Source organism: Belonocnema kinseyi, chromosome 10 (genome assembly GCF_010883055.1).
Source record: "Belonocnema kinseyi isolate 2016_QV_RU_SX_M_011 chromosome 10, B_treatae_v1, whole genome shotgun sequence".
In the NCBI taxonomy this organism is placed as follows: Eukaryota; Metazoa; Arthropoda; class Insecta; order Hymenoptera; family Cynipidae; genus Belonocnema; species Belonocnema kinseyi.
Window position 1 is genome coordinate 33,160,332 of NC_046666.1, and position 13,593 is coordinate 33,173,924.

The following is a 13,593-nucleotide window of genomic DNA, read 5'->3' on the forward strand; positions in this document are numbered from 1 at the left end:
TTTTTTTTCAATTGTCGAAATTTGAAAATTCAATTTCCTTAAAATAAAACATTTTTAACACTTATTTTTCATCAAAAATTCTTTTTTATCTTTAAATTTTTAACAGTTAAATTTTAAACTGTTCAAAATTGATGAAAATTTGATTTTCAGCTCTTGAAAATTAAAGATATTTTAAAGTTGATTTTTCAACTGTTGAAAAAAAGAGAGAAATTCAACTGTTGAATTTTCAACTCTTAAAAATTAAACAAATTCAACTTTCAATTATTTAAAATTCAAATATTGAAAATCGAGCGGTTGTACATTTATGAACAATTAGAATTAAATTTTAAAACGGTTAAAAATTAAATTTTTTCTTAACTTAACATTGTTAAAAGCTTTTTTTTAATATAAAATTTATATTTTTCTTTCAATTTTCCCTATTTTAATTTTCAACTGTTGATAATTGAAGAAAATTCAACATTTGAAATTCTAACACTTGAAAATTAAAGAAAATTAAACTTTTAACTGCTGAAAATTCAAGTTTTAAAAAGAAAAGTCTTAAAATTTGGTAAACAATTTTTAAACACTTGAAAAATAAATTTTTCATCGTTCAACAGTTAAAATTTCCATTTTTTTAATATAACACTTCGTTTCATACAAGATTCCCCTTTTTCTTTGAATTTTAATAGTTTAATTTTCGTATGTTGAAAATTGATAAAATTTGAAATTTTAGTTTTCAGCCAGAAAATGTTTGAAAATCCAACTGTTGAAAATTGATGAAAATTTTAAATTAAATTATAAACAGTCAAACATTTATTTTCTTCACTTTCTAACAGTTGAAAATTCCATTTTTCTCAAATATTAAATTTTTTAATACTTTTTTCATAAAATTAGCTTTTTTTATTTTCTCAATTTAAATTTTCAACTATTACTAATTAAAAGAATTTCACATTTTAGTTTTCAGCTATTAAATATTGAAGAAAATTACACCGTTGAATTTTCAACACTTGAAATTTAAAGTAAATTTAGTTTTCAATTTTTCAATATTCCATTTTTTATTTTTTTTCAGTTTTTGAAAGTTAAAAATCTAATTTTCTTCAAATATAAAAATTTCTGCTGTTTTTCATTTAAAAATCTCTATTTTTTTATTTTCAATTGTTAATGATTGAAGAAAATTCGAAATTGAGTTCTCAACAGTTGAATATTTTAGAAAATTCAACTTTTAGATTTTCAACACTTGAAGTCCAAAAAAAATGGAGTTTTCAATTCTTCAAAATAAAGTTTACAGGTTTCTACAATTTTCAACGATCGAAAAATTCAATTTTCTTAAAACATAAAATTTTTCACACTTTTTTCCGTTTAAAAATCGCTGTATTTTAATTTTCAACCATCAACTTTTCAACCGTTGACAATTGAAGAAATTTAAAAATCGAATTTTCAACGGCTGAAAATTCAAAGAAAATTCAACTGGTAAATTGCCAAATCTTAAAAATAATTAAAACAAATAAAATTGAGTTTTAAACAGTTGAAAATTGAAATTTCTTCTTCATCCATATTATTTATGATCAGGTGAGAGAATCTCCAAGGAAGTCATAAATCCTGATTTTTCATATAATATGTAAATAATTGAATTTTTTCGGTTTAACCTGAAGAAATTTTAGGCCGAACATTTTAGTTTTTTTTTGAATATGCAGTATTCAGACAATTTTGCGCATTCAAAAAAAACTCTAAATTTTTTCTAATTTTTAAATTAATTTTGACAAAAAAAAACTTTGCCTGCGAAAATTTCGTCAAAAATAAAAAATGTTTAATTTCGAAAATTCGGGGTTTTCAGTCCACCCTAATCATCCATTCGAGAGGAGTAAAAATTATGAAATTAGTCGATTTAATTTCAAAAGAGCAAAAAACATTTGTTATTTTTTATCTGAAAAACGTAAAAAAATGGTCTGAAAATGTTTTTAAATTTCAAAATTTGGAAAATTTATAAAATTTCACATTATACTGCAAAATTTTCGAATTTTCAATTTGAAAAACCGAAAAGAAGACATTACCTATTTAATTTTTTTACATGCTTTCCCATGCCAAATCACACATTTTTTCTTTCTTTTTTTTAAATATTTTTTTTATTGTTTCCAAAACAATTGTGTTAACTGTTTCATGCAAAGCATTTGTTTATTTTTGAAAGTCGATATTAATTTATTGCCTTGATTTCTAGTATCCATTTTTCGAAAAGATTGAATTTGTCAATTATAAAAAAAAAGTTATATTTACAGTGAAGTTTATTTTTTCTTAGTCAACTACATTTTTTTTTGACTTATATAAGAAATTGATTTAAATCTTGAGAGTTCAATGCGAACTTTTTGAAGATAATCATATATATTTCTTGATTTATTTTTTCAATCAAATTTTATTACAAATTGTGATAGCGCCAAATACCAAGTATTTGATATTCGTAAAAGATTTTTCCAGTCTTTTTGAAATGTAATTTAATTATAAAAAAATACAGAATTGTGTTTATAAAACAATTGTCTTTTTCTGAAAAAACATCACATGTTTGGATCAAAGTTGTTCTGTCTGCATTATATTTTAAGTTATAAAATATTCATAAATTGATCTTAAAATTATGAAAAAAATTTTGTGCACAGAGAACTAAGTGTTATAAATTTGATTTTTTGTAAAGAAAAAAAATGTATCCGCTTGAATTATGTATTTATGGTACTATAGATTCCTTCTATTATTTGTATTCTTAAATAAAAAAATAAAAACGAATTTTCTATGTGATATTGCGTTTCAGGAATGTGAACTTTTATAATTTAAACAAAGGGCTAATTCAAGTTTTTCTAAGCATAAAAGTTTACGTTATTCTTCAAGGTAAGTAAATAAAAAAGTCTCCAAATTTTTCTTGTTTGCATTATTTTACTAATCATGTTTTATTTTTTTTCAGATCCCTCGAGAACGGAAGATAAAAACGAAAGACTCCAAAAAATCTAAATTGAATAGCTAAAAACACTATTTCTGGACGTGCGATGATTATAAATATTAATTAACTTAAAAATCAATATCAGTATTAAAAATATAAATTCTTTATACCAAACTTGCATAATTTTGAATAAAGAGAATTTGAACTTTTCAACCGACTGAATTATTTCCTAAATTCTGTAAAAAATTCCGAAACTTTTAGCTGTCACATGCAGTAGATAATTATCAACAAAGAGCACAAATAATAGAAAAATAATTTTAAATTATGAGCGATTATAGTGTCAATTATTAATTAATTAAAATTAGTTTACATATATTAGTATTTTTCATTAATGACTATCCCCAATTGGAGAAAAATTGAGGACGTCCTAGAGATTTCGCAAGAACGTCCTATGTGCTGACATTGGATGTCCTAGGAACGCCGTGAGGAGTTTCTTGGGATTTTCATGGTTTTATGCTCACTGGGTCCATCCTAGTGGGCCAAAAAAATTAAGGATGCCCTCGATACGTCTTTAGGACATCCCTAAGACGTCTTTTGGAATATGTCTTTTGGACATCCAAGGGTTTCTCTTAAGGCATCCTATGTCAGTACTACAGACTTCCCGAGGACTTATTTTGCCTTTAAGACGTCTTTAGGACATTAGACGCTGATTGTACTGACATTGGACGCCCTAGGAACGCCCCAAGGACGTTCTTGGGATTATCATGGTTTTTTACCTGCTGGCCTGATATTGGGCGCCCTAGGAATTCATCAAGGACGTTCATGAGACTTTCATGGTTTTGCGTCCATTGGGCGGACATAGGACGTCCTAGGGGCGTGTCAAGGACGTCCATGGTTTTGTGCCCGCTGGGCTTCAAGTGTACATCCTAGGAACGCCCCAAGTCTATTATTTGTATTTTCACCTTTTTTACCTACTGGGCTGACATTGGACGCCCTAGGAACGCACTAAGGACGTTCTTGGGACTTTCATGGTTTTTTATCCACTGGGCTGACATTAGACGTCCTAGGAACGCCCCAAGGACATTCTTGGGATTTTCGTGGTTTTTTACCATTGTACGAATGTCGTACGTCCTGGGAACGCACCAAGGACGTTCTTGGGATGTTTATGGTTTTGTGCCCAATGGGCTGACATTGGACGTTCTAGGAATGCCCCAAGGACGTTCTTAAGAATTTCATGGTTTTGTGTCCCCTGGACGGACAATGGACCTCCTGGGAACGCCCCAAGGCCATTCTTTGGATTTTCATGGGGTTTTACCCACTGGGCTGGCATTGGATGCCATAGGAACACACCAAGGACGTTTTTGGGATTTTCATGGTTTTTTGTACACTGGGCGGACATAGGACGTCCTTGGAACGCACCAAGGACGTTCTTGGGATGTTGATGTTTTACCACGGGGCTGATATTCAACGTCCTAGGAACGCACCAAAGACGTTCTTGGGATGTTCATGGTTTTTTAACACTGGGCTGGCATTGGACGTCCTAGAAACGTCCTAACGACATTCTTGGGATTTTTATGAGTTTGTGCCCACTGGGAATTCCCCTACTCGAAAAAAAAACTATTTTAAACACTATTAGCATGACGAATTCGTATTAGAATTCAAGTAAGTATTAAACTTGAGCGATTTGCTGAGTCGATAAATCGCGTTAATCATGGAACTATTTTTTTCTGTTTTAGGACAAATCTACATGATCCGCTGGATGATTCCTCCATTGTCAATAGTGAAAAAGTGAAAAAACCGGTACCGCCGCATCTTCGTCGAAAAATTAAGAAGCGCGCATCATTCAGAAATAGATGGAACCGTAGAAAATCCGATCGTAAGAGAAAATTAAAAAAAGATTTAACTGAAGCAGAAGAAACTCAACAAAAAACTGTAAATCCGCCCGTTTTACGTGTAAAATCACTCGCGGAATTGGGAGAACCACAATCGTCCATGGTACCAAGTCCTCGCGTGCAGAAACATTTGGTGCATCTCGTCAAATCAAACTTGCCTGAGCATGTCGGCAAAAGATTCATGTTGAACACGAGTTCAACAGGCGTCAAATATTTGACTCCCATCAATCCTGATCTTCAAGGTCAAGGAAAGAGATTCTTCCTCGTGAAGAATTCGCCCTCAACGGATCCACTAACTTTGGTAACGGAAGCGATACAGGAACCGGTTCCGGAAAAGCGTCTTCTAAAAATGCAGCAAGCTTCACAGGTCGCCAGAGAGCCAACCATTCCCGCAAAGCTCCACATTTTGAAGACGCAATCCACGGAGAAGGATGTTGCGCCATCAGAGTTTGCGCCAACCTGGGATGAAGCATCATTATCCATATACACTTGTGCTCATTGCAAGGTGGATTTCCCCTCGCATTTAGCTCTTGCTGATCATCTGAAAATGGCGAAACTTCAGTGCAATTCTTGTAAGAAGGTGTTCAAGTCGAAGCCGGCGTTGAGGCTGCATTTGAAGAAAGTCCACCGAATCAAAGGCTTCAAGTGCAAGAATTGCGAATACCTCGGCACCTGCATGTGGGACCTGAAACTTCATCAGGCGAAGGGTATCTGCCAGGATTATTTGAATCCTTGCAACGAGTGTGACAAGGTCTTCAAGAATGCTGAAGTTTTGGCTCAACATGTGCAACTGGTGCATGAGAGTCCAGCTTCTTCGTCGGAACTTCTCTGCGAGGTTTGTGGCAAAGCGTTCAAGAATTACTACACGCTCCAGCGACATAATGAAGGTGCTCATGAGAATGTCCAGTTTCCGTGCAAGGAGTGCGACAAGATCCTCTATTCTAGGTACTCATTCAACCGACACTTGAGGTGGCATGCGAATAAGGACAAAATAGTTTGCGACATTTGCGGAAAGTCGTTCACTATTCGGCATCAGCTTCTGGTTCATATGAGACAACACACTGGCGAGAAGCCGTACCAGTGCAGCATTTGTAGTAAAGCTTTTGCTAAGAGGACCACTTTGAGACAGCATTTACTCATTCATACTGGGGTGAGACCCTATGTTTGTGATATTTGTGGAAAATCCTTTACGCAGAAACCAGGACTCACTGGTCACAGAAAATCACATCCGGGAGATCTTCCGCCAATGCCGAGTCTATTCATTGATGACATTTTGAAGGATCTTCCGGAGGACGCCTTCCAGAACTTGGGGCCCAAGCCGAATGTTAGTGTTGATAGGGCGGAAACGGGGGTACATGTGGAAGGGTATGAAGATAAAGAAGCGAAGAAAAATGATGTGGAAAAGAAGAAAAATGATGAGGAAAAGGGGTTGAAGCGAAAAACAAAGGATAAGAGTCCAAAGGGAAAGAAAGGAAAGAAAAATGATGCTGATGAATGGACTTTGGATACCCAATTGCCTTAAGGGATTTTTGTTTGAATTCAAAATAGTCGGACTACTGATCAAATTAAATAAAAATTAAGAGAAAGTTTATTCTAAATAATTATTTGTACTGATAAAAGTTCGCGAAAATATTAACTGGAAGAAAATATTCCGGAATTTTTTAGTTGCAAGGGTATTGAATAAAAAATCATTAAAATTATTACAACTTAGACATTTTAAATAAGCGAAAAATCTGTCTGGATTGAGGTAAAGTTTAATTATATTTAGAAAATTTTTTTCACATTTGCACATTTCTTTCACTGATTTAAAGAGAAAAATTTCAAGCCGTAACAGTTTTAAGTACTTTTTTTTTAAAACTGTATAGACTTAAACTTCTTTGTGACCTGACACAAATTTTAAAATCGGTTGTCAACAATTTTTTTTAAGTGAAAAAATGGCACTATTTTTTATACACTCTTTGCAAAATAATGAAGATAATTAACTTTTTAACTTGTTAACTTGCAAAACAAATATTTCAAAATATGAAATGTTTAAAATAACTTTTTTGAAAAATAAAAATATAACATTTTTTTAATACAAAAACAAAAAGTCAAAGAAAAAAACAAAAAAAAAAGGTCAGCACTGAAGGTGTGAACTGCAATGTTCACGAAACGTCGGAAAACAATTCGTAGTTTCTTACACGAGTGAAACCCGAAATATCTCTTTTTATCAAAAACAAAAAGAGCTTTTTCACTTTTTTTTATATCTAAATAATATCATATTTTTCGGCCTAACCTGCATAAATTAGAAAATTAAAGTCTTTAAAATGCAACTTTGACAATGGAAGAAAATTTTAAATTAAATTTTAAACAGTTGAAAATTCAATTTTTAATGTTTTGTAATTTTTTTTTAAGTCAAATTTTGAAAATTTAATTTTCTTCAAATAAAACATTTTTAACATTTATTTTTTATACATTCTCTTTTTTTTGTTTTAGTTTTTTTGACAGCTAGATTTTCAATTTTGAAAAGTGAACACAATCTCCAAAACAAAAAAACGGCACCATTTTTTCGTTATCCACTATTTTTCAAAATAATAAAGATAATTTACTTTTTGGTTCTGATTCTGGTCGCAGCATTCTATTTGTTTCAAGACCCGGAAAACAAAGATTTCACGAGTTGAAAAGTTTAAAATAACTTTCAAAAATTAAATTTTTCGATATTTAAAATTAGAGTATTTTCAAAAAATATACATTTTTCAGAATTTTCAAATTTTTTTTTGGTTTAAAAAACAAAATAAAAAAGATCTTTTTCACTTTTTTCCTGATATCTAATTAATTGCATTTTTTCGGCCTAACCTGAATAAATTAAAAAATTAAAGTCTTCAAATTGCAACTCTGAGAATGGAAGAAAATTTAAAAATAAATTTTAAACAGTTGAAAATTCAATTTATAATGTTTTTATAATTTTCAACATTTGAAAATTTCATTTGTTTTCAAATAAAATATTTTTAGCATTTATTTTTTATACATTATCCTCTTTTTTTGGTTTAGTTTTTTTGACAGTTAGATTTTCAATTTTGAAAAGTGAACAAAATTTCCAAAATCAAAAAATGGCTCAATTTTTTTTATCCACTATTTTTCAAAATAATGAAGATAAATAACTTTTTGATTCTGATTCTGATCGGGGCGTTCTCTTTATTTAAAAATCCGCAAAACAAATATTTCGAAAGTTGAAAAGTTTAAAATAACTACTTGGAAAAATGAAAATACAAGTTTTCGATATTTTGTATTAGATTATTTTCAAAAATGTACATGTTTTCACAATTTCCATTTTTTAATGCAATACAGAGATTTTTTGAAACCCTTTGAAAGGAACATTTTTGCTTTTACACTTTTTCTTGTTATTACTGATCAGAAGATTCTCTGTGCTTTAAAATTTACAAAAAATAAATAAATAGAGTTAGATATTAACAAAATATCTAACGTTTTTCGGACAAAAATATTTTTATTACACAGAAAATATTCTTTAAAAATGGTATTTTTAAGTAAAGAAAGTTTTTTGAACATTTTCCAATATTTTTTATCGCATATTTTCAACTTTTTTTTGTTTAAAATATAAAAAATATATAAAAATGGCTTTATTGAAACTCTTTAAAAGCAACGTTTTTGCTCTTAGGCATTTAATTTTTTATTTTCATTGCGGTGTTCTATTTAATTGAAAATCTACATAAAAATATTCAAGAGTTTAAAATTAACAAAATGGCTACTGTTTTTCTAAAAGTAATTTTTTTAAAAATATACCTTCTTCCATTTCTTTTTAAATATACATAAAAAAATCTTTCCTTTTTTGACTCTAATCAGGGGAGGTTCTATTTTTTTCAAAATCCACAAAAAAATATTCAAAAGTTGAAAATTAACAAAATAGCGACTGTTTTTCTAAAAATATATATCCTTTTTTAATAAGCGAGATACAAAGGAAATTTTAAAATCAACATTTTTTTAAGAGTCTTGCCAAAGTTTCTCCTATTTTTCAATATTTTGCATGTTTGTTTCATTATTTCCAAAAATATACATATTCAAATTTTCAGTTTTAAATATTTTAAAAAATTTAAAAGAGCAGAAATTTCGGAACACCTTAAAAGGAATTATTTTCTTTTAGATTTTTTATTTTTGATTATCATCGAGAAGTTCTATTTAATACAAAATTCGCCCAAAAAATATATTTAAGAGTTGAAAATTAACAAAATCTTGACCATGTTTTATCATGAAATTGTTCTCTCCTAAAAGTTTTACAAAAACTTCCTCTTCTATTTTTCAATATTTTGTATCATTTTTTATTATTTCCAGAAATATACATATTTAAATTTCTTTTGGTTTAAAATATTTTTAAAAAACTGAAAAGGAGCTTTTTTGGAATTTTTTTAGAGATTTTTTCTTTTAGACTTTATTATTATTACCGAGAAGTTTTATTTGGTTCAGAATCCGCAAAAATACGTTTAAGAGTTGAAAATAATAAAACTCATTTTTTTATTTAAAATATAACTATTTGATCAAAAATTAAATTCTTTATTGAAACTTCATATTTTCGAGTTTAAAATTCATCTTTTTTTGTAGATGATTCTTCTTTTTTTTAAATAATTTTTTTAAATGAAAATTTACCCTTTTCATTTTTAATTTGAAATATTATACAGTTTGTTGGAAATTCGTCTTTTTTAGTGGAAAATTAATCTTCTATGTTTTAATATCTTTATTGTTTTTTGATTATTTCTAAAAATATACATATTTAAATTTCTTTAGTTTAAAATATTTTAAAAACTAAAAGGGAGACTTTTTTAGTATTTGAAAGTATTTTAAAAAATATATATTTTTCATTTTTTTTTTATTATTTTAGTAAATTAAAAAAAAATCTAAAATTAACTTTTTGGAATTCTTTGAGATGGACTTTCTTCTTTCGTACTTTTTCTTTTTAACTCTAAGGGGGCATTCTATTTGTTAAGAAATCCGCAAAATAATAATAAAGTGTCGAAAATTAATTAAATAGCAACCGATTTTCTAAAAAAAAATTTTTAATATCCGAAATGCGTAGAAAAGTCTAAAAAAAACAAATTGTTCTCTTAGAAAAGTCTAACGAAAATGCTCTCTCCCATTTTGTAATATTTTGTATTTTTTGTTTTATTTGAGATTTTCAAAAATATATATTTAAAACATTTTTTTTTTTGTTCAAAACATAAACAAAAATTGAAAGGTACTTTTTTTGAATTTTCCGAAAATATTTTATAGGTTCTAGAGTTTCTTCAAAAGTTTTTCGTACATTTTTCAACACCTTCCATAGTTTTTTTAGTATTTCCAAACGCATAAATTTAAAAAATTTGTTATAGATGTGAGAAAAATTGAAAATAATCTTTTTCGGACCTTTTTGAAAGGAACATTTTTGCTTTCAGACATTTTATTTTTGATTCTGATTAGGATGTTTTGATTTTTTTTTTTTCAAAATCTGCAAAAAAAATATGCAAGAGTTGAAAATTGACAAAATAGCGACTGATTGTCTGATTTTCTCTTCGAAAAGTGTTTTAAAAAGTTTCTCTTCCATTTTTTAATATTTTGTATCCTTTTGAATAATTTCAAAAATATAAAAATTTTTAAAAATTGTTATGGTTTAAAATACGAAAAAAATGGAAAGGAGTTTTTTTGGAACTCTTTGAACGGAACAATTATGCTTTTTAACTTTTTCATTATCTCTTGGATCAAGGATTGCAAAGGATTATTTTTATTATTCTGAAAAATACCATAAATAAAAAAAATAGAAAAAAATGTTGCGCATCGAATCCTAATTTTTTCAGGTCACAATCGAATCATCAGGTTTATTGTTGTGGTAAATTTTATATTGATACTATTTTTATTCAGTTTGATCAGTTTAGGTTTCTTCGATTATATCCTTATTTAATTTCTCGTTTGAAATAATAACCCGATTATTAGTTATGAGAAATTATAAGTTTCTAGAAAATATATTTTTACCTTTTCTACTCTTTTAAAATAAACTAAATTTCATGAAAAATAATATAAACCCAAGAAATAATATTAAATTATTTTTTAAGGCAAAATTCGAAACTTATTAGCTATATTGTACAATTGTAAATGATCTATAGTTGTAAAACACTAGTCGATTTTTTCCCTTAAAATTTAATAAAATTGTTTCTTCATTAGCGCACGATGAACGCAAATAACACGAACAATTTTCGAAAAATATTAGATTTAGCGTTATTTAAGGATAAAAGATCAGTTTTTTTTAAATTTCCTAAAATAAACTCTAGTGATTAAAATCTGCCTTATAATTTTTATTTCTTAAATAAATTATATGAGATTGTTTAAATGCGAATTCACAATGGTGCTTCTCAATGTTGGATACTAGAAAAGTAAATAAACTACCATGAAAGTATTTATTAATAATAAAATAAGGCAGGTTTTGATTTTATTTAAATTCTATTTAATTTAACCAATTTTACTCTTTTTTGTTCTCTTCAATTAATTTAGCGTAGTATTCAACTAATATATACTTAAATAATATTCATAATATGGGTAGAATTTTATCCATTCTTGAAAATTTTTATTAATATTTTTAAGATGATATTGATTATATTTAATTATTTTTAGTAAACTTGAATTGGAATCTTTCTTCTAATAAAAAATGTGTGGTTTAATTTTTAAGATATTCAAATGTATGGTCATATCATATTTGACAATAAATCGAATTCTACGAAAATTGCCTATTTTACGATACTGGAAAAATGTATTTAACTAGCATATATATTATTATTATTATTCAATTTTTTATTTAAAATCTATAATGTTAAATTTTAACTCTGAATTTCTTAATTCGCAGATTTTCTGTTTCAACAAGATTTTAAAGATTATTTTTTCCAAAGAACGTATAAAATTTATAGATCAAATCTTTTTTTTTTTATTTTATCTAAAAAAATTAAAAAGATAAAGAGTAGGTATTAGAGAAATTTTAATAAATGCGTACTTATTTAACAAGGGAGGATCCATTCAATTTTTCGGAATTTTCAATTATAGTACTTATGTTCATAAAAAAAACTGAAAATAAATTCAAAATAAGTTCAATTGCTTTTTATTTTAAATTAAAATAATTTTTTCTTGAAATATCAACTATTGTATTTTTTTTACTGAAAATTCATTTCTTTGTAAAAATTCATAATTTTAGTAGAAAATTTATCTCTTTAATTGAAAATTAAAATGTTTGGTTGAAACTTTTCTGTTTTTAGGGTAAAAATTAATTTATCTAACTAAAAATTTAACTATTTGATTGAAGATTAACTTTTTTTGTTGCAACTTAACATTTATTTTGTTGAAAAAACAACATTTTTTATTTAAAAACTTATTATTTTCGCTTAAAAATCATACTTTCGGGTTAAAAATTCAACTGTTTTGTAATTTAAAAAAATAATAAAAATCGAACTTTTTTATTTCTGTTTTATAAATTCAATTATTTGGTTAAGAATCGATGTATTTTGTCGAGAATTTATTTTTGGTTGAAAAAATATTTTTTCTTTTATAGAAAATTTAATTCTTTGATTGAAAATTAAGCTTGTTGTTGAATTTTTATATTTTCGAGTAAAAAATTCAACTGTTTTGTTAAAGATAAGTTTTTTTATTAAAAAATGTTTTTAAATGGCAAATTAACTGTTTCATTTTTGGTTAAAAAATTATTTTTATAGTTTAGAAATTCAACTATATGGTTGAAATATTAGGTAATTTGTTAAAAATTCGTTTTTTTTTGTACAAAATTATTTTTGTTGATTGAAAATTTAGGTATTTTTGGGTTGAAAATTCAACTTTTTACGTAGAATTAATATTTCATTGAACATTTTTTTTAAATATAAAACTGAACTAATACATTTTAGGTTAAAAATTTTGTTTTTTTTAGTTCAGAAATTTAACTATTTTTTTAAAAATGTATGTAGTTTGTTGAAAATTCAACGATTTCGGTAAAAAATGTATTTTTTTTTAATTCCTTTTTTAAGTCAAAAATTAATTTTGTTAACTAAAAATGCAACTACTTAACTGAAAACTAACTTTTTGCTCGAAACTTAATATTTTCGAAGTTGAAATTCAACTGTTTTGTAGAAGATTTATTTTTTGTTTTGAAAATTTTTTTTTATGAAAATTTAACTTCTATTTCTTTTTATAAATTAATTTTCCTAGTTTAGAAATTCAATTATTTACTTTATATATTATTTAGTTTGTTGAAAATTCGTCTTTTTATGGAAAATTATTTTTCAACTTAAAATTAAACTATTTAATTAAAAATTAACTTTTTTGTTAAAACTTCATATTTTAGGGTTGAAAATTTACTGTTTTGTGTAGAAAATTCGTCTTTTTGTCTTGGAAATTCATCAGTTTGGAAGCATATTAGGTTAAGCATTTTTTTTTTTAGTTAAAATTAACAATTTGGTTGAAAACGTATGTAGTTTGTTGAAAATTCGTCTTTCTGGTACAAAATTAATTTTCACGTTTTAAAGACAAACTATTTTGGTTAAAAACTGATGTATTTTGTTTAAAAAATTCTTTTTTGAGTTGAAAATTAATTTCATAACTTGAAATTTAACTGTTTGATTTAAAATTAACTTTTTGGTTGAAAATTTAACTATTTTATAAAAAAATTATATATTTTGTACAAAATTTCCTTTCTGGGTTAAAAATTAATTTTTTTAAACTGAAAATTAAATTTTTTGTTGAAATCTAATATTTTCGGGTTAATATCTGTTTCCAAAAAAATTATATTTTACTATTTATTTTCGAATT

At 26.5% G+C, this 13,593-nt stretch overlaps 1 protein-coding gene across 1 annotated transcript in view; it reads left to right on the forward strand.

Annotated features, from left to right (window-relative positions):
- Positions 1 to 13,593, forward strand: part of LOC117181069 — a 187,425-nt gene that overhangs the window by 155,451 nt on the left and 18,381 nt on the right. The window contains exon 10 of the mRNA XM_033373637.1: positions 4,636 to 6,044. Coding sequence (XP_033229528.1) covers positions 4,636 to 6,044 — 1,409 coding nt within the window. The remainder of the gene's footprint in view (positions 1 to 4,635; positions 6,045 to 13,593) is intronic.